Source organism: Strongylocentrotus purpuratus, unplaced genomic scaffold (assembly GCF_000002235.5).
Source record: "Strongylocentrotus purpuratus isolate Spur 01 unplaced genomic scaffold, Spur_5.0 spur5_scaffold_8, whole genome shotgun sequence".
Taxonomy (NCBI): Eukaryota; Metazoa; Echinodermata; class Echinoidea; order Camarodonta; family Strongylocentrotidae; genus Strongylocentrotus; species Strongylocentrotus purpuratus.
In genome coordinates, this window is record NW_022145614.1 from 26,280,552 (window position 1) to 26,299,679 (window position 19,128).

General features: G+C 36.2%; 1 protein-coding gene across 4 annotated transcripts in view; it reads right to left on the minus strand.

The window, feature by feature from the left end:
* Positions 1 to 2,133: 2,133 nt before the first annotated feature.
* Positions 2,134 to 19,128, minus strand: part of LOC587976 (AP-1 complex subunit gamma-1) — a 36,987-nt gene continuing 19,992 nt past the window's right edge. For 2 of the 4 annotated variants that reach the window (XM_030976017.1, XM_030976016.1), the window contains 11 exons: positions 18,324 to 18,559; positions 17,530 to 17,643; positions 16,863 to 17,003; positions 15,854 to 16,031; positions 11,947 to 12,036; positions 8,973 to 9,100; positions 8,401 to 8,505; positions 7,963 to 8,095; positions 7,084 to 7,399; positions 6,235 to 6,398; positions 2,134 to 5,662 (listed from right to left, as the gene is read on the minus strand). In XM_030976017.1, coding sequence (XP_030831877.1) covers positions 5,459 to 5,662; positions 6,235 to 6,398; positions 7,084 to 7,399; positions 7,963 to 8,095; positions 8,401 to 8,505; positions 8,973 to 9,100; positions 11,947 to 12,036; positions 15,854 to 16,031; positions 16,863 to 17,003; positions 17,530 to 17,643; positions 18,324 to 18,559 — 1,809 coding nt within the window. In that variant the 3' untranslated portion in view covers positions 2,134 to 5,458. Of the gene's footprint in view, positions 5,663 to 6,234; positions 6,399 to 7,083; positions 7,400 to 7,962; positions 8,096 to 8,400; positions 8,506 to 8,972; positions 9,101 to 11,862; positions 12,037 to 15,853; positions 16,032 to 16,862; positions 17,004 to 17,529; positions 17,644 to 18,323; positions 18,560 to 19,128 lie in introns of all 4 variants that reach the window. The other 2 variants (XM_030976014.1, XM_030976013.1) reach the window with 1 other exon arrangement.

Sequence of the window (19,128 nt, forward strand, 5' to 3'; positions counted from 1 at the left end):
CTCCTATCCATCATCATCACAGAGTTAACGCCCTTCTTACTACAAATGGATGATACATCTTAATTTTAAGATCGGATTCAGTTGGCAGCCTAATACGGGTCTTAATAACCAAGCATTTACAGACTATTGCTGTGATCTACCCAATTATGAATGCAAAAGTTGTGCAGTGGCTGAAAATATCTTTTGTGTACAGCACCATGAATATCTTCATTGACCTACCGTTCTGCTCAGTTGCAGAATAAAGTCACACTCCACTCCTCTAAGTAGCGTCAAAGAGTGACATTATGATGATGAGTAAAATAAACATGGCTGGTTTACATTTTGAAACACTGGACTAACATGACATGGTGTTAACAAATGATTCAGGACCACAACTCGTACTATTATATTTTAACGTGCTCATTGGATGCCCTGGTGCTCACAAAAGCTGCTAGTTTGTGCCCCACTCACACACTATTATTTTAACTGAGATACATCACACCAAAGTTAAACATTTAATTTGGCAACTAGAAGTGATTCTAATGGTTACACTTGTGAATACACTATTACTATTGTATAGCAGCTTGATTGACGAGTGCAGGTGCTACATCATGATGTGAACAGTACATTCAACTCTTTGTAATTCAGGCCAGCATTATAAGGGGAGAGAGTGTACAGGTTTATGGATTATTCCTAAACTAATTGAGAGCCAGAGCGGTATTCACTCGTATTTTTTAACACAGACTTAATGCCCATCTGATTCTCAAGAGAGGGGGCGTCTTGGGATCTTATGTACTTTCTTCACTCTGAGTAGGGTTACCCACTATGAATATGACTGACAAAGAAAGCGGACAAAATATACAGTTCCTCAAGTAGACAAAGGAACATCCCTTCACTGCTATTATGTAAATAGGTGAATATGCATGTGACACCTGTCCTACACATTTTTACACAACAGCAGTGAAGGGATGTTCCTTTGTCTACCTGAGGAACTGTATATTTTGTCCGCTTTCTTTGTCAGTCATATTCATAGTGACCGGTAGTCTAACATGCCCTTGTTTACTCTGCCCACTGATGGCAACAAGGCCGTTACAGCCAACTATTGTCAATGGCAGTTACTACCTTATTGCACAGAGCTAACAAATTTCAAATTGACAGAACTCATATGATTCATGGTACAAGAGTATGATTATGAAATAATGAATCTTAGCCACTAGAAAACCACTTAAAAAGAGATTGGAACTTAAGGGAAACCCAATGAAGCATTGAAGATTTTGTTGTTGTAATTGATAAGTAGAAAAGCATGTCATTCTTGTCCAGCCAATCACACTATGAAATTGCTTCCAAACACGACTGTTAAAGCAGGAATGCATTCACATACATCTGGGGAGATAGAAACAATATTAGTTGGCAACTTTGTTCAGAAAGACAAGCATTTCTAGCCGTAAATGACACATTTCTAAATGATAAATTGAGTATCGAGCATATATAACTTGTCAATCTAACTTGTTTTAAATTTTGTGACCTTGGGCAAATAAGACAATAATTAATGTAATCACTATTGCTTTACAAATCACCAACATAGAAACTTTAAAGTTGTGAGAGCATGAGTCGACTGCAATGAGACAAGGACACATAATTTGTAATCTGTTTACAAATTTCCATGCACATGTACTAGTGAACAACATTCTTATATTTTATGCATCTCATGCATGCCTGAAATTGTAGTGAAAATTTGTAGGGAAAGTGGACAGGGTAAAAAAGAAAAACTTTGTCAAAGTGGAAATAGTAATCAAGACGAGACAATAAAAACAACAGCTTGTGTAATGTTAAGTACTAAATTACTTGAGAGAGAAAGAAATGACCTTTGAGCATTCAAATTTTATTAATTTGTGTATTCTTTAAATCATTGTGCATCAAAATGATAACACTTCTGAGATAAGAGTAATTTTCTTCAAAAGAAACCAAACAGCCCCCCCCCCCCCCCCACCAAACTACTTCTTTGAGGCACTAATATCTATTCTCTATAAGAATTACCATTAACACAAATGGACATGACAAAATAATCAAATTTTGAATAAATAAACAAATTTCAATAAACATAGCATTTGGTTCCTGTAACACGAATCCTTCCATAAGGCCCACATAAACAACTTGATAAAACAAACACTGTTTATTTCAATAATAATTCATAAGTTTCTCATCTTTACAAGAATCGCGATAGACATAATCTCTATATAAAACAGTCTAGAAATGGAATAGTTTAAAATCTACAAGTGAATACAAAAGAAGTAACGCACAATAACATTTCATGTCAGAAAGTACATATTCTTAGAACAGACCAAAGAGATGAACTTCATAATGGAGAATGGGGAGAGAAATTGCTGGTTTTACACCAACTAGTGCTTGGTTCATTTCCCCAACTGTATTTTCTGACATAAAATAGATATATCTTACTAAAAGAAAAAGATAAACATACAAATACTGAGCACAGACATAAAGATACACAATGAACAATAGAAGATTAATACGGTTAAGAAAAAAAGATTGTTTACACCTGAACAGTAATGATATTACTTGCCAATACTTCAGACAACTATTCTCTCAATTCAAGGTTACATTTTTTAAGTTACGCATATTGTGGCAGAAATATTTAAAGAGCACTACTTAGTGATACAATAATATTATACTAAAGACGGATCAGCATGTTAAGGAATGTCGTAAAGATGGCTCAACAGACTTGATTCTCTTTATTTCTTTATTCTACAATCAATTAGGAATATCTGGCCCTTTTCATAACCACAACATTGCAAAGCAATTTGTCATATAGTAATTTCAACATATAAGGGGTTTTCCCCCTTGGAAGCTAAATAAGTACTGGCTGTTAACTAGGGTGGTTGAGCTCCATTTATATGAATGTTTTGGCAAACAAAACTTTACTAAAGGAATTTAATTTGTTGTCCTTTCAGTATACCTCTAAATGTTCATTAGATGCAATAAGATAAGTTAAAGCTCTTAGCAAAGCCTTTGTTGAGGACAGATTCATGATGCGAAAGGAAGATTCTGTAAATATCAAATGGGACATGAGAACCCTTCTAGTAACTGCCTGGCCTGTACATCCTATCAATGAAAAAACTATAGAGTGGTCATTCTGTAAGTGACACACAAAGAAACTCTAGTCATTGGTGATATTGAGTGATTTTCATTTGGGGGTATAATAAAACATAACACTAAAAGATTTTACAGGACCCATTTCAAGACATCGCTCCAAAACAACATTTTAAACTCTGCATTAGACGTCCAAGGAAAGAAAAATTTAAGTACCGATCATTAGGCCAATTTTAGGGGATTGCAAGCAATTAATTGCACAGTATACATGAAAAGAGAGACAGAGAGAGAGAGAGAACAATCACAACCACACATATCACTTAATGATAAGTGTGATAATTGGGAATACAAACCGAGTATGTTGCCTGTAAATTTTCGACTCCCAATCCCGGTTATTGTCAATAACACTGGCAGACAGGCTTCCGATCTCACTTGGATCAGATCACTCACGAGTACTGATGCAAAATGGAAATTATAATATCTGCACATCAGGATAAATTCAGAAAAGACTGGCCCCAAGGGAAACAAAATATGCAAGAAATATTGCAGTGTCAATAGTCATTCTGAAAGATATGTTGATCGCAGTGTCTTAACATTAACTTTTGATTAATTGAAAACTGGCAATTGATTTCAAGTTCAAGTCCATATAATAAATCCTAACATGTACACCTGGGTTGAGAGAAACAAAGACAGATGAAATGCCTCGTTTCATAAAATGCAAAATAGGCAACGATTTAAACTGCTCTGAACGTCATGATTCAAAGTCAGGAAACTGACTGTAATCCTGTCGTATTTGACCAAGAAAAAAATCGCTATTTCTAATGACATCCGAAAATAGTTGTTACCAATAACATTACCCTTAACGACCAAGAACAATTATCACTATTACTTTTGGCAACATAGAACAGTTGCCACTATTTCTATTGGCATTCATGGGAAATTCAGAAAAAAGCTAATGATCTGTGGGTCATGAACATTACCAATACATGTATACCTGCATCAATATTTTTGTCATAGACTTCTCCTGGTCCAAGAGCATATATATATATATATTCTGATGTTTTTTACTCTTCAAACCACACGATAATGGAGAATATTGCTACGTGCAGCACATAATTGACGGTATGCATATAATTGTGGTTTATAAATGAGCGTGTCATGCAATGCAATACATATACACTCCAATAATCACCTCATCTCACTACGATTATACAGTCTACACCCACAGTAAAATTTGAAATTCACCAAATCTGGCCACATCAAATTTCAAATGGAAGATGTTGGTTTGTGTAGAGTAGGCAGTGGTTTTGACAAACTTTAAAGGAGTCACCTAGAGGGCAATTTCAATAACCTAGGATATTTTTCAAGCAAATGTACACATGACCATTGACTATTGGGAGGATCGGGCACCTTTGAATGTTTTTAACAGATAAATGGCGCCTTACAAGTGCTGTGGATCATCATCATCATATTGCCTATAGAAATTCTGCATGCATCTGGTATTGTTCCTACATTTCAAAAGGTCGTGTACAAGGTTATTGGAATTTCCTAGTGCTGTATTTTGACACTTGATTGGTGCTAGTGTTGAAATCGAATCTTTCCAATATGCGTCATATCCGTCATTCTCCACAAGCAAAGGTATAAATGCATGTATTAATGTCTTTTCGGGTTAGCAAAGCTTGCTCAGAAGGGAGTATACACACTTTAGAATCCACTATAAGTTCTTGCAGTAGCAAATTATTGATTCAAACTTGTGAATAATGATGTAAGAGCTCTTCTTACTGCTCTCTATTTATTCTGTAACTTTTCCCTTGTACAGCTAAAACTTCACACATTGGGCTCAGATAATATTGCTTGGAATATGCAATATTATCTTTCTCTCCCACACTCATACTCTCTCTCTTTCTCTCTCGCACCCTCTCTCTCTCTCTCTCTTTCTCTCTCACTATCTCTCTCTCTATCTATATATCTATCTCTCGCAGTATGTATCTCTTTCTCTCTCTTACTTGTCTTCCTCTCCTGTTTAGAATAGGCTAATAATACCTATTAAAGAGTGGGAAGGTTCCTTCGTCCCCCTTAGTCAATCAATTATCTATACTCTCTAGCATTTAGTTCTAATTTCGTGCTACATTGAGTGTATATAAAGTGATCTTACTTTCTCTGCGATGTCCAAAGGCTTATCCCCTTTTGAGTTCATCACATCAAGAAATCTTCATTGCAAAAGAATCATTAGCATAATAAAAAAAGAATTCATCTTTTCTCTCTAGATATAGTAGATTCAACATATACATACACGATAACATAACAAAAAAGGGGGGAGGATGAAGAATAATTTTGACAGTGAAAGGTGCGTTGAGAATGAATGCCACTATCACGTGAACAGGTTGGTGGGCATGTTGGCGGCCTCGCCCGTATCGCTAACAGGTACTCCATCGATGCTGAAGGAAAGCTTGTACTTCATGCGCAGGACTGCGCCGGGGGACCTGTTGACGACCTTTATCGTTTGGGTGACGAAACCAGAGTTGTTAGGGGGGACAAGATCCCCAGATGGGGGCAGCATCACGAGCTCAAATGTCTGTTGGAGGAAAAGAAGAGAGGGAAGTTTTCATGAAAGTTATTCATAAGATACAAGTTCATTTACTCAAAAGTTGAGAAGTTTCACATCAGTTTCAACTATTTTCTTACTACAAGCATTCGATTTCAGATCCTCCATATTATCTACAAGTATTTTTTAAAATTCTTCCAAACTATGTAACAATACTAGAAATATATGTATACTCAAATTTTATGAAAATAATAAAAGAGGCATCATCTACTGCTTTTAGAAGTGATACCATAAAACAATATAGCATATCCAGGCATTCAATATCAAATCAAACTTTGAGATTGAATGCTTAGACAACAAGGCTTTTGCATAGACTGATTATTTTAACAAAACTGATTACTGTTTGGTTTGTTTTTGGTTTAAGAAATATTCATATGTGAAATTTATACTTGATAGTGAATACAAAATACGGTCTTGATCAAACCCGAATTATCTCTAAATTCAACATATCTTTTTTACTTCACACGTTTTAGAATGTGATCCTCATTGTTTTCTTACTGCCCAGATCCCTCCAAGTGCCTTTTGCAACTGAACTAAGTTACCTTTGGTATAGCAGCTTGGAACAAGAAGGCATTAAAGGGAGTGGCGGTGCTGTTGGTTGCTTTAAGGTTGATGTTGACTGCCCCGGACACAGCATCCTTCTCAAAAGAAAACTCCACCTTCATTCCGCGACTTTCCACTGCCGTTACTGTGGGGAACGACGACCCTACAAACAAAGCAAGTAAATAATCAATAGAAGCAATAAGAAACATACATGTTTTTCATTTTAATAGCCATCTCTATTAATGGTAATTATAAACACATGATATATTTGGTTAGTGTTACCCAATTGCTTAGAAAGAAAGCATGTGTGTCCTTGAAAGTTAGCAACCAGAGGACCTACAGCTTCAAGTGATCTCTGAGGGACTTACCAAAAGGGTACTAGCACACCTTGGTTTCAAACCTGTGATCTCCCAGCTATGAGACTATGGTCTACCATTGTGTAAGTAATATAATATCATATGCTGAAAGCTTGAAAGGCATCAAACTACTTTAATCATAGTGTTAACACCCTTCTGGCTCTACACAGATGATATGATCTCAAGCAATAACATTTCATTTTTCACGTTGCACATATTTCCATATGGCCAAAAATATTGAAGAAGAGAAGACTTACAAAAACTTTTCTTCAGTCTATAATTACTGAATGATATTAACAATTCCATACTGCAATATTGTCACACTTCAACAATTTTAACAACAGGGACCTGTTTCACAAAGCCTTCTTTGAATGACAGATGACAAAAATCAGTGACAAATCTGCTGATAACCAATGAGAAGCAAGGATTTGTTACTGATGACAAGTTTTGTGAAATGGGGCCTGATCTACATATCCATCTCCAAGCTCTTACCACCAATATTATTAACAGGACCACCTAGAAGACTATTCATGCCTAGCGCTGGGGGCACCGAACCCGGAGGAGGCACAGTCTGCATGGAACCCAGGCCATCCATGAGATTCATGACGGGGTTAGGCGTGGGCTGGACGGGGGGAGGTGCCGAGGAGGGAGCAGGAGCGCTGAGGTCCAGACCCCCTAGGAGATCCAGGAGACCGTCTGTGTTGTTACCGACGGGTTCTAGCGGCTTGGCGGGCTGCTGCTGGGGCAGGGAGTTTGTGATGATGGGCGAGCTGGGGCCGCCTCCTAATAGGTCTACTAGACTTGAACCCTGTAGAGGATAGGAGGAAAATGTTGCAGAGAGGATGAGTGAAGTGAAGTGTGAGAAGTTGAACTACATGTACAGTGCTCTTTATGAGACCAAGGCAATTCTGGAACTCATGATTAGAATGACTGTGATTTCCAAACTGTGACGAAGGTTACATGAATGTAAGGTTGTTCTTTGTGACAGAAAAAAATTATAAGCTGCACATTTCTCATCCATATGTGTGTATGTCATTTCGAAGGTACAATGCAAATTCAGGAGAAAACTTGCTATTTAGAAAACTAGTAGTCCCTCAAAAACAAAGAAAAAACACCCCCAAAAAAGATTTTTTGTTATGTTTTGTTTTGTTTTTGTTTTTAATTTTTTTTATTTACAAATCCTGAATTGCATTTTAAAACAAAACACTTGCTACCAAGGAGAAAAGACTCAAAATGCAATGTATTTAAACCACTTACTACTTCAAGTCCTAGATTGGCTTTTAGCCAGAAAAATAATAATCATAGGACATTTTAGAGCTCCTTGAGAAACAATTACAAGAGTATATCATAATAGGGATGGGATAGTGATACCTCATCATGTGATGGCGCTAGGCTAGGTCCTGTCCTGTCTACCTGCTCATCTTCCAACATTTCACCATTGTTCTGTGTTTGGCCTTCTCTCTTCTCTCTGTTCATAGGTGGCATTCTTTCTAATAATGGCCCTCTGAAAATCAAAGACAAACACGAGTTAATACATGTTCAAGTCATTTGATTTATCAACAATACTATAAAATACAAACATACCCTCTAGGGGTCAATAGCACTATTCAAGGTCTTATAAACTGAAACCCACTTCTAGGACAATTCCTACATACTCGAGTAGGAAATATATTTAAAAAAATCCTTTTTAATTAAGTTTGATTTTGGTATATCATGAGAGTTCCTTGAGACCACAACCACAAGTTATTTGCTGCTTAGTATTAAATGGGTGAAACTAGCCACTTTAAAATGGTTTCACTTTGTACTCACGCTATATGTTTGTAAGATTTAGTGAGTGACATGAATTCTACTGATCTCTGTTGTAGCTCCATATCCAACGACCGTGTGTAGGGTTTGACTATCTTCTCTATTCTCCTGTGAACAAAAAGAGAAAGCGAAAGAGAGATACAGATAGAGGAAAGGTATGAGAAATCAATTTTTAAAAAAGTTTGAAACATTTGGAAATTATGGGATATGATTGGTAGAAATCAAGAAACAAACATATAGGAAATTTAAAGAAAGAGCATAGCACCTGCAACATTTATGATAGCTTCTTAAACAATTTTAACAAATCAGAATATTTGGATTTCTATTTGTTTTTACTAAACTGGTAAAAAGATTTTCGTTCTTCTTTCTTTTTTTGTTGTAAATAACGAGCTATTCTGATTTGTACACTGGTAGGAATGATGCAACGTTTTAAAATCCTACAACATTTTAATCACTTCTATTCATTGGTGATTTGCAATAAATAACTTACATTGCAAATCCTTTAAAACTGATGTAAATTAAACAGAAAACATCCATAACTGGTGAAGTTATTTTTTTTTATTTCTGAAGCTTACTCATTTGTTTCTGAGAAGCGGACACTGAGTTTAAGGATGGCCAGGAGGATGTATTCCTTGGTGATTTGTGATGACGTCGTCGTCTGGATCATCGACTCTAATAAATCCAGGACATCATCTTCTGATACCTGTACAATACAGAAAGGGGTGTAAGTAAAGTTTTAATCCCTCTTCCTCATCAAAGCATGAAGACATGATGATGTTGGGTTAAATAATCTTTATTGTACATATCATGCTAATCAATCAATAAATCAGAAGAGTATTCATGCAAATTACACATTACCGAACACACCATGCTCATCACTACAAGTCATGTATTACAAAGAATTTGATTTCATACAATGTGATCAAAACCAGAATATATAAATCATAGTCCTTTTATAACAAAAGGGAATTTAAAGATTTCTCACTGCTATTTCTTTTCTTTTCTAAAACATTTTGTCATGTATTAAGTACTTTCTCATTAGCCAATTGGACTGCATATTTCCATGTAATATCTAAAAAAAAATAAGTTAGAACCCCTATGCTAGCAATGCTACCATGTGTAATAAGCCCAGAGATAGTTTATTCATTCCAGTCACTCAAGTTTAAAAGAAAAATAGAGTTATACATTTAAAAGTCACAATATTTTATAAATTGGTAAAATCAAAATGAAAGGGCACTCAAAATGGATGGATGAAAATACTGCAATAACGTCACCAAAAGAAATGTGTTTTTATCATTTCTTCCAGTCATAATTATGCATGAAAATTAAACAACACACTAACACACTCAAAGAGATCACCATTTAATTGGTGCATGGCAATATATTAAAACTACAATCAAGGTTTTCATTAATCAACATGCTGTTTTACACTCAGGCAGTACTTTGAAATGTGCAGACACGCTTTATAATACAATAACTTATCAAAGGGATGTTCATACACGACTTGAGGCAAAGAGAAAAAAAGGGAAAGTCTCTCAATTTCAACTACAGCAATCCATTTCAAAAGATGGAGAGAAAAAAGGGGCTTATAACTTCCAAAAGTTATTTTAAGATCAGTCTTTCAATACAAAATTACTATAAATGTGAAAGTCTATAATCCAACTCGATATATACCCTTAAATAATGCCAATATTTCATATTTTTAAAACAATTTGTTCTGGAAATACCTACAAAATCCCCACACTGACAATACCATCGGTAGAAAAACCAGAAGCATTCATGAATTAAAATATTATTAGGGTTAAAGACAGGCTTTTGTGATAACACATTTAAATGAAATAGGATAAAAAATGAAGAAAATTATGATTTGGTAGTAGGACTCTGATAATCAAACAGTGACATATAAACACCATGCCTTAATATCAAAGGACTACTTCCCAAATCGGTGCCTAAATCCATCATGGCCTCATAGGGGGAAATAAGTATGTGCCGTGAGAAAAGAAATTGATAATAGGGTTAACTACCAACTTGTCTGATTTGTGAGAAAAAAACCCAACAATATTAATGAATACCATTTTAAAAAGTGCAAAAATTACTACTTTTTCTAGTAATATATTTGTTAATAAAGTTCAGACAAGTCTGCTGAGGGGTGCAGTATAAATATTTTATGGGACTACATGGCATAGGAAACGGGGTGAATAATGATTAGTTGGTTAGAAATGTTTTACAGTTAATACTACTATATATGCATTACAACAATCGGCACTTGATTTGAAAGTTGACAATGCACAATATTATCAAATCAGTTCTAAAGGCTAGCTTGCCAAGGTATTTCCAGTTATAAAGGAGATGACCCTTGCCTAGAAAGATCTATGCACAGCAAAAGCATGTTACAAGTTGAAGCATAGCGAGTAGAGTAGAAATAGTTAAATCACCAGAAGTTACGCTCATTCATAGGTGAAATTCAGGGAGTATCACAATAGTTCCTCTCCACAGAGATTGTGTGTGCGAGGGGACTATTCAAAGCTACACATGCATATAAATTGACCTTTAACCCTTCGCTTGTGTGTCACAACTATCTCTGTCAATGTTGTACGAGTGGGGGAGTTATAGATGCCCTCTAAAAGGATCAAACCATCACCAAGTCTGAATCCTCCTAAGCCCTTGAGCAAGAAGGTTGGATAACAGTGTTCTAATTTCTGACGTACCTGAACTCTACAAGAGGGGTTGTGGCGGCAGTTATAAAGGCTTTCAACTTAACTGTTTTCAGCCTGCATTTTACAGTTTCATAAAAATGTAGGAAAGTAATCTAAAACTATCTGTGGCTAGAAGAGGAATATCTAAACTCTAAAAGAAGGAAAGTTTAAGGATTAAAGTAAGTTGAGATTTTTTTCTTCTTGCCTATAAAGCAATGTGCAAACACAAGTGACATCCAATGGCTATTTGGGACCTGGATTAAAAGCAATAATGTTAATAAGCCAGCGGTTTTCAGCTCAACCATGTTAGACCTTCACCCTAACTACCAGTAACTGAACAACATGTGGTAACTTTTACACAAAGATAGTCTAAGAGGATAAGGGAGGCATTTCACAAATGACAGTTTTTGTTATAAGCTACTGAAATCCTTGCTTCTGATTGGTTATCAGCAGATTTGTCACTGGTTTTTGTTATTTGTCATTGAAAAGGGCTTTGTGAAACAGGCCCCAGGGTTAGTTTGGGAGTTTTTTCTAGTCTCTGGGGTAGTCAATGTGCCTGTACACCTCCAATGGCTCTGTGAGGCCTTGATTAAAAGCAACAATGTTAATAAGCCAGCAGTTTTCAGCTCAACAATGTTAGACCTCCACCCCTAACTAACATTAACTGAACACAACAGGTGGTAATTCCGACACAAGGAGAAATCTAAGAGGATCAGGGTTAGTTTGGGAGTGTTTTCTAGTCTCTGGGGTAGTCAATGTGCCTACACACCTCCAATGGGTCTGTGAGGCCTGGATCATAGGACGGTGCTTTGAGGTGGTCAACGCTGAGCTCTGATAGGTAGAAGGTACGTACCTGGATGGGCTCCTCCTCGTCTACCACGCCCTGTACTAGCAGGTCCCCATACTCTCCAACGCACCATGCCGACACCTGGGCCAGCGGTTGCTGTATGTAGGGAAGAGAACAAGGGGTGTTATTAATGAATATGAGCTACAGCAGATCAGTGTACAGATAAACATATCGTAGCAGTACCTCTATATAAAGTCCACCTGCGTACTATCTATATATTGTCTTCCAGATGGAAGAAACGTATGTAGTGCAACCTGTCTAGAAAGGCCATCTGTTGTCTACAGCGGCCACTTTTTTTTTGTTTCCCTTAGGTGGCCTTATTTGACTGTACATCCAAAGCAGTGTTGCACGATGTGCTGTGCAGGCACTAGAGCCGTGGGATACTGCATGAAACTTGAAAGACAGCAATCAGCAATATACCAATAAAATAGAATGTACAAAGAAAGGCCTACATGGGCTCTTTAAGCTTCCTTAGGGAACATCAACAAAAAGCTGAATAAATTGATAAAATAGTTAAAAATCAATTTACTGAAAATTATGATAAAAAACTCCAGATTTAGCTATCTTCTAGGACAGTAGTCAACCCAAATAATAATTTAGATTGACTAATGTTTTATCTTATTACTCTCTAGCTAAAAACATAACAAAATCAGTTCATCTTTACCAAATTTGTCATAGAGAAAGAAATAACAGAAAGCAAATTAAGATCTGTGTTCAAAAGAGGAATGCAACATCAATTCACAAATGCTGTAAAATTTGTGGTACATGTTTTATGCATCCCCCGAAAGCATTTTGCACATAGTGAATGGAAACGGAATAGGTGAACAGGCACCACAAAACCACTAAAGAGTTGAATGGTATAATTTACAGGTGAACAAAATAATTTGTAATGGGGCACTGAACAAAGATGTGTGCTTTAAATTTGATTACGTTACAAAAATGGTCTATTAGACCAACTAAACAAAACAAAAGTATGATCTCTGGGATTTTTTGGTGGTTCATGGGTGCCTGGTCAGTGGTCACATTTATAAGTGAAAATAACTCATATTCTCATAATTGTCCTGTCTTTTGTTAAATCAAAATGCTGGTTAACTTATTTGAACAGTGCAGATGTGATTTTCATATTGTGATCTAAAAATTATGCTACTCAGACTCATCCAATTCTATGGATTCATTCTTCCTTGTACATGAACATGAACTAATATTTTCACAATGATAATCCACATGGTTTGTGTCATTAATAATTTTTGCATAATTTTAAACAATAATTTGCAATATTGCAACATTGTAAATTTGCATAGAATAATCTATGCATGAAGAAAGGAAACAATAAATTCAAGCATTTTGTGCACTTGCTCCCTAAGGCCTACATGTAGTTCAGATATGACACTATGATGATGTAACGTGTTGTATGCGTCTCATTTCTGTATCTTATAACACAGAGCTCGGTGACCTTTGTTAACCCGAGGCAGTTTACCGGGTCATATCTGAATGAGCCTTTATACTATTTAAAGTAAGGATAAGCACTCAGAATACATCAGTTTTCATGCAAAATTAATATTGTATTCCCTTCCATCAAAGAGAAAAACATATGCAAACAAACGGGTAAAGACCATGCTAAAATCATAAATTGAACTGAAATCATAAAAGAATACATCAGTTTATAGACAAAGAGTATTAGTACAAAATAAAACATACATAGAAACAAAAAGCAGATGTAAATCCCTCATGTACTGTACACATGTAGATAGCTAAATACAGGTAACACATACATGTAATTTTGTTGTGACATGTCCTTGGTTATTCTTAATCCAATGGAAGAATTTCTTTTGAGACAGATGATCGATAAAGTTCAACTCATTTTAATTCAATATTCCTAACATTCAAATATTTTCTTTCGCATTCATTGGAGTAATCATTCAAACCTTTGGTTATCATTGACTTACTTGATTTGACATTAAATCATAGGAGTCTCATTATAAAGATTAGATATTGCTGATATACGGCAAGTTAATTGAGAAACTAAATCATGAAGATGAAAAATTAGCTGGCAATTTGGTTATATATTTGCAGAGGAAAAAAAGTACTATGCATAGTCTGATTTAATTTAGTCTGACACTTCAATATGTAAAACTTGTATCCAGCCATGAGCATATCAGATCGATTCAATATCAATAAATCAATATTAGTTTTAAATAAAATCTTTAATGTATGTGTGTAAATTATTTTATACATATATATCTCAAATCAAGTCCATTTGGGAACAATTTTTCGCCGGTTTTAGTTAGCATTGGGTTAGTAAGCTGGTCAATAGCAAGCATGAACTTGTTATTCCATGCGGCTTTCAGACTCTGTCCTACATGCATCCCGAGCCAGTACTCACGCTATGGACCTCTCGGTATGGTTTTAAGCTAACTCCAGGACAACTCCAATGCTGTAGACCTTCGGCGCAAGAGTCGCGCCCGGACTGAAAGCATATTGTATCACAACTTACATGAAATGTACTACAAACATACATGAAATGTACTCGAAACGTACATGAAATGTACTCGAAACATACATGAAACTAACAACAGTATGGTATGGCACTTAAGCTAGCATGCCATAAAATAAGCAACATATCCTTTTTGTTTACATCTCTGTATAATGTTGCATTACTGATGTACTGCTGAAAGTTCACTAAACAATTCATTACGGTACATGCTTTCCAAACCCCTCTCCGCACAAGTAACAAACGGCAACAACTCTTGATTGCTTCATGATATAACTACATCCTTGTTTCTTGCCAATAAGCCTAATTGCTTTCTTTCCCTCCCAAAAATTTTCAGACAGTAGCATACAATGATATTCATCATGAGCGGCAGCTTAAACAGAAGCAACTCTATACTTTGGGGTTTGGGTAGGTTATTCAGGTCATTTTCATGCAATACATGTAGGATTTTTTGTTCTCATTCTCTGCAAATTTTCACAAATAGCTGACAGCAGGAACAATCATCAATATCATTTTTGAAAGTACAGTATTTAGAAACGAACGTGGAACTTTGTCAGGCATATGAAATAAGCATTAGATATTGGTCAGCAGTGTTATTTTCAGGATATCATCATCGTAGTGTGTTACCACATCATTTTTCACCATGCTGTCATTTAATTTTAGTTTAAATATGTAACTCATCGTTTCCGTAAGAGTGATCAAAATTTTCAATTGGGATAGAGTAATAATAGTTTATCCTTTACACTTAGCGATACTGTCTTGACCAATATGAAAGGAAATGAAAAAATTGGAATTAAAAACACAAAGGGATTTAAACATAAGGGACTAGACAATATACTTTGGTAAAAATGCTATTTATTGATTAATTTATTTGTTTTAATTAATATTGTCTATGGAAAGCAAGTTTTATCTAGTCCCACATGTTGAAATCCTTGCTATCCCTTTGGTGTAGTGGTTCAGAATAACTCAGTACAGGATTGCCACAGAAAGCCTGGTTTGAATGAAAGGTTCAGATTTTCCTGAGGGTCCAGAGTGACAATTTTGGGAGTCGGTGTGAACTATGCACCCATTTATATTTGAAAATGTAGGGTTTCCGTGTGCAATAGGCTCCTGTCTGTATGTCCTAGGACTCTGTTAGCATTGAGTCCCGGAAAGTTGTCCAAGTCAACTGTCAATATAATACCGGGCATGGTGGCTCAGTGGTTAGAGCGCCCGCCTCATGAATGGGAGGTCGTGGGTTCAAACCCCGGCCGAGTCATACCAAAGACTTATAACAATTGGACCTCCTGCCTTCTAGCTAGGCGCTCAGCATATTAGATTAGAGAAGGATAGTAATTATGCAGGGCCCGCTGGAAGAGCAGTTTCATAACTGAAGTGGCTACCCTGGGTAAATAAAACGTTATTATTATATAGAACACTTACCTGACTGATGTCGTCTTTGACTGCCTTGTAGAGTTGCTGTACAGTGTAGGCGTGCAACGACGAGGTGTCTGAGATCATCTGAATAAGACTTGCTACCGATTCATCAGGGACGTTGTTACCAGCTGTTGAGAGGACACGCATCATGGTGTCTATGTGCCACCTCTTGTTTGGAGAGTACCTGTCAAGCACAAGGAAAAAAATAGTAATCATAATGATAATAACCTAAGCTTTTACCGCGCACTTCATCTTCAGAGACAATGTCAATGCACTATAGAAATTAGTAAAATAACTGAATTACAGATGACTACTATTAAACTCACAAACTAAAGAAATATCAAAATAAGAACAAGATTAGTCATAGCACTTTTTAACTTTCAAATAATCCTCTTCAGGCTTGTTCATACATGATGCAATAAAGCACTGTGGCAAAAAAAAAAACTACTTCACATGTACTTGAGAAAGAAAAAAAAAATCCATGCATAACAAAGGCCCCTCAGCAAACTTGCGTACCAATGTATCATAAAAGCAGTGCTCTAAACCAACTTTTTCAGAAGGGAGACTAAATTAAAATTTGAGTCTGTATACATGAGCCTCGAGGATTAAAATTGTGACATTTTGGGGGGTCTGGACTAATATTTCAAACAGCCAGGTTACACAGGTGCCCATTAGTATCAAGCACGGTAAAAAAAACACATACTAATGTAAAGCACATTTCCACTTAATTTCTTTTGCTGCACTGGTGTTTGGAGCGAGTTTGCCATATCATATGGAATTGAGGCCCAACTTCATGCTCTATCCTGACAATGACCTATACCTGCCAACCATTCACAGCCAAAATTAGCAACCTTTCACGGAAAAATTACAAAGTCTATTTTGCATACTTTTCACATAGTTTTTAAGAAAAAGAGGAGGATCTGGGGTTCATAACATTAGTTTGAAGACTTAAAGGTAGAGATCATTCCTCTGAAATTGGAATGATTGGCAGCTAGATGTGTTTATATAGACTCACCTTTCGCATGCGAGGAAGATGTTAGATGATGTGTAAGACTTGAACTCAGGGTCCGACCTGTCTAAGAAGAAGATGAGTTCCTTGACCATTGTTCTAATGTTGGATGTATTGATGAGGGCAAACGATAGCTCTACTGCTCTCCTGCAAGGTAGGAAAAAAGTTATGGTTGTCATAGGAACTGGAGATTTTAAGATTCGAGTCAATTGGTGGTATGTAGTAATAGGTGACAAGTGCTTCGACAAAACATGAATATTTTTACATCTATAGATGAGGTGCTATAATTAGGCATCAAATAGAATGCAAAGATATCTTTCATCCAAATACCCATTCACCACACCTGGATAAGATGTTCCAGATAATTCATATAAAAACTTTAAAACAAAATTATTGGAACACTTGTGATTATGTGGATTATCTGCAATATATTTGAAATACTACTCTGCCTTACAGTATTGCTTGAAATAAAGTCACACCAAGGTCTATAGGATAATGCATGCAGTTACACGTAACACAGTGTGAGACTGTCAACTTTATTCCAAGCAATACTGTAGGTGCAATACTAACAATCTCCATTTTAAAAGACAACTGAGGTTACTCCACTGCAATAGTCGGTACAGCTTCAAAGTAAAAGAACCTGCCGTTGTAACAAAACTTTCATGAATCTTACCTTTGGATAGAGACATCTGGATCTTTTAAACAGTCCACTATAGTACTTCTATGCCTCTGCACTGCATTGTTGTCTGCTTGTACTGTCTTCAATAGTGTGTTTAGGGCAACATATCTACAAACATAATCAAAAGAAAAATGAAATGCTAGGAATATCATTGGATATTTTAAAGCATATTTTATCCACCATGCAAGGTGCTCAATGTGCTCCTTTATTACCTGGGCTCTGGCTAAGCTACCAATTTCAGTGCTCACAACATCCCTTTCTGCCTGTAACCATTTGACAAAAAATGGGTGGACTTTGAGATGCAAGAACTAACAGAAGAATAACAACAATGTATGACTTTCCACAAATCAGGATTAAATCTTGAGAGCATATTTAATTATTAACCCCCAAATCATGAGCCCAGTTTAGACTTTCAGTGAATAATATATTATGTAAGAGAGAAGAATGTTCCCAGATTACCAGGTTTACATAAATAGCTTATTTGTAATCGTTCTATTCAGTGACATCAGAAAGGCAGGGAGTTTTCTTCATTCATAGGAAACAATAACCTTCAATTCTTGTTGTAGCCAAAAATTTATGTCTAAATGTTATGAAAAACAGCAGTTACAAAGTCTTTATTAACCTTTACATAAAGATCACTTTACTAATGTTCTGCTGGTTTACAAGTTCTATGCATAGTCCAAGTAATCATAATTTGTTTTCCTAAATGACATTAAAAGAATTCCGGAATATTTCAGGATGAAATAACCAAATGTTCTGGAAATATATCTATCTTGAGATCCTCTCACCTAATGTTCTTATCTGTGTTGAGGAGGAACCTTCCCAGGATATTGATGGCTAGTACCCTCAGACCGCTCTCCGACTTGATGTCCATGATGCAGAGCACCGTCTCGTAGAGGATGGCATTGCCTACGTTCTTACTCGTCTCGGTGTTAGTAGCCACCTGAGCCAGGATGTCGTTCATGGCATCGCTGTTGTCGGCGTCGTGGTGACCGAGAATCCTCAGCAACCGAAGGATCTTGACCTGTTAAAGATTAAAAGGTCAGAGGGGAAAGTTTTGGGGATCATTATCTTGCAATATGTGATAGTTACGTTTAATATTGTTGAACCAATCATCAAAGTTGTCAACTACCTAGCACACAAAACACTTTATCCTTTCTATTCTTGTACACCATCACAAAAAGGCTGGCAGCAAAAATTATATTAATAAAAACAACTGCAATCTGTGACCTATTCCTGCACATGGTATCAAGTTCCATACATATATCTCAGACAGTTTTAAAATTATCACTAATATATTTATTCTGTGTTCATATATTGACAATGCTGCATTTTATAATAATAATAATAATAATAATCCGGTTTTTTATATAGCGCTCAATACACCGATCCAACGATGTACCTAAGCGCTTTACAATACAATACATATGGAGGAATGTGTGATACCCATAGGTCGAACTCCTTGTTAACTTGGTGTCAAAAGATGCATGCATAAGACTCTAGGCCATATTGTTATGAAAGTTAGCTGTGCAACAAAAAAAAAAAGCATGTGTCCTGGAGGGAGGGAGGGAGGGGTGGATTCTGCCACCCCCC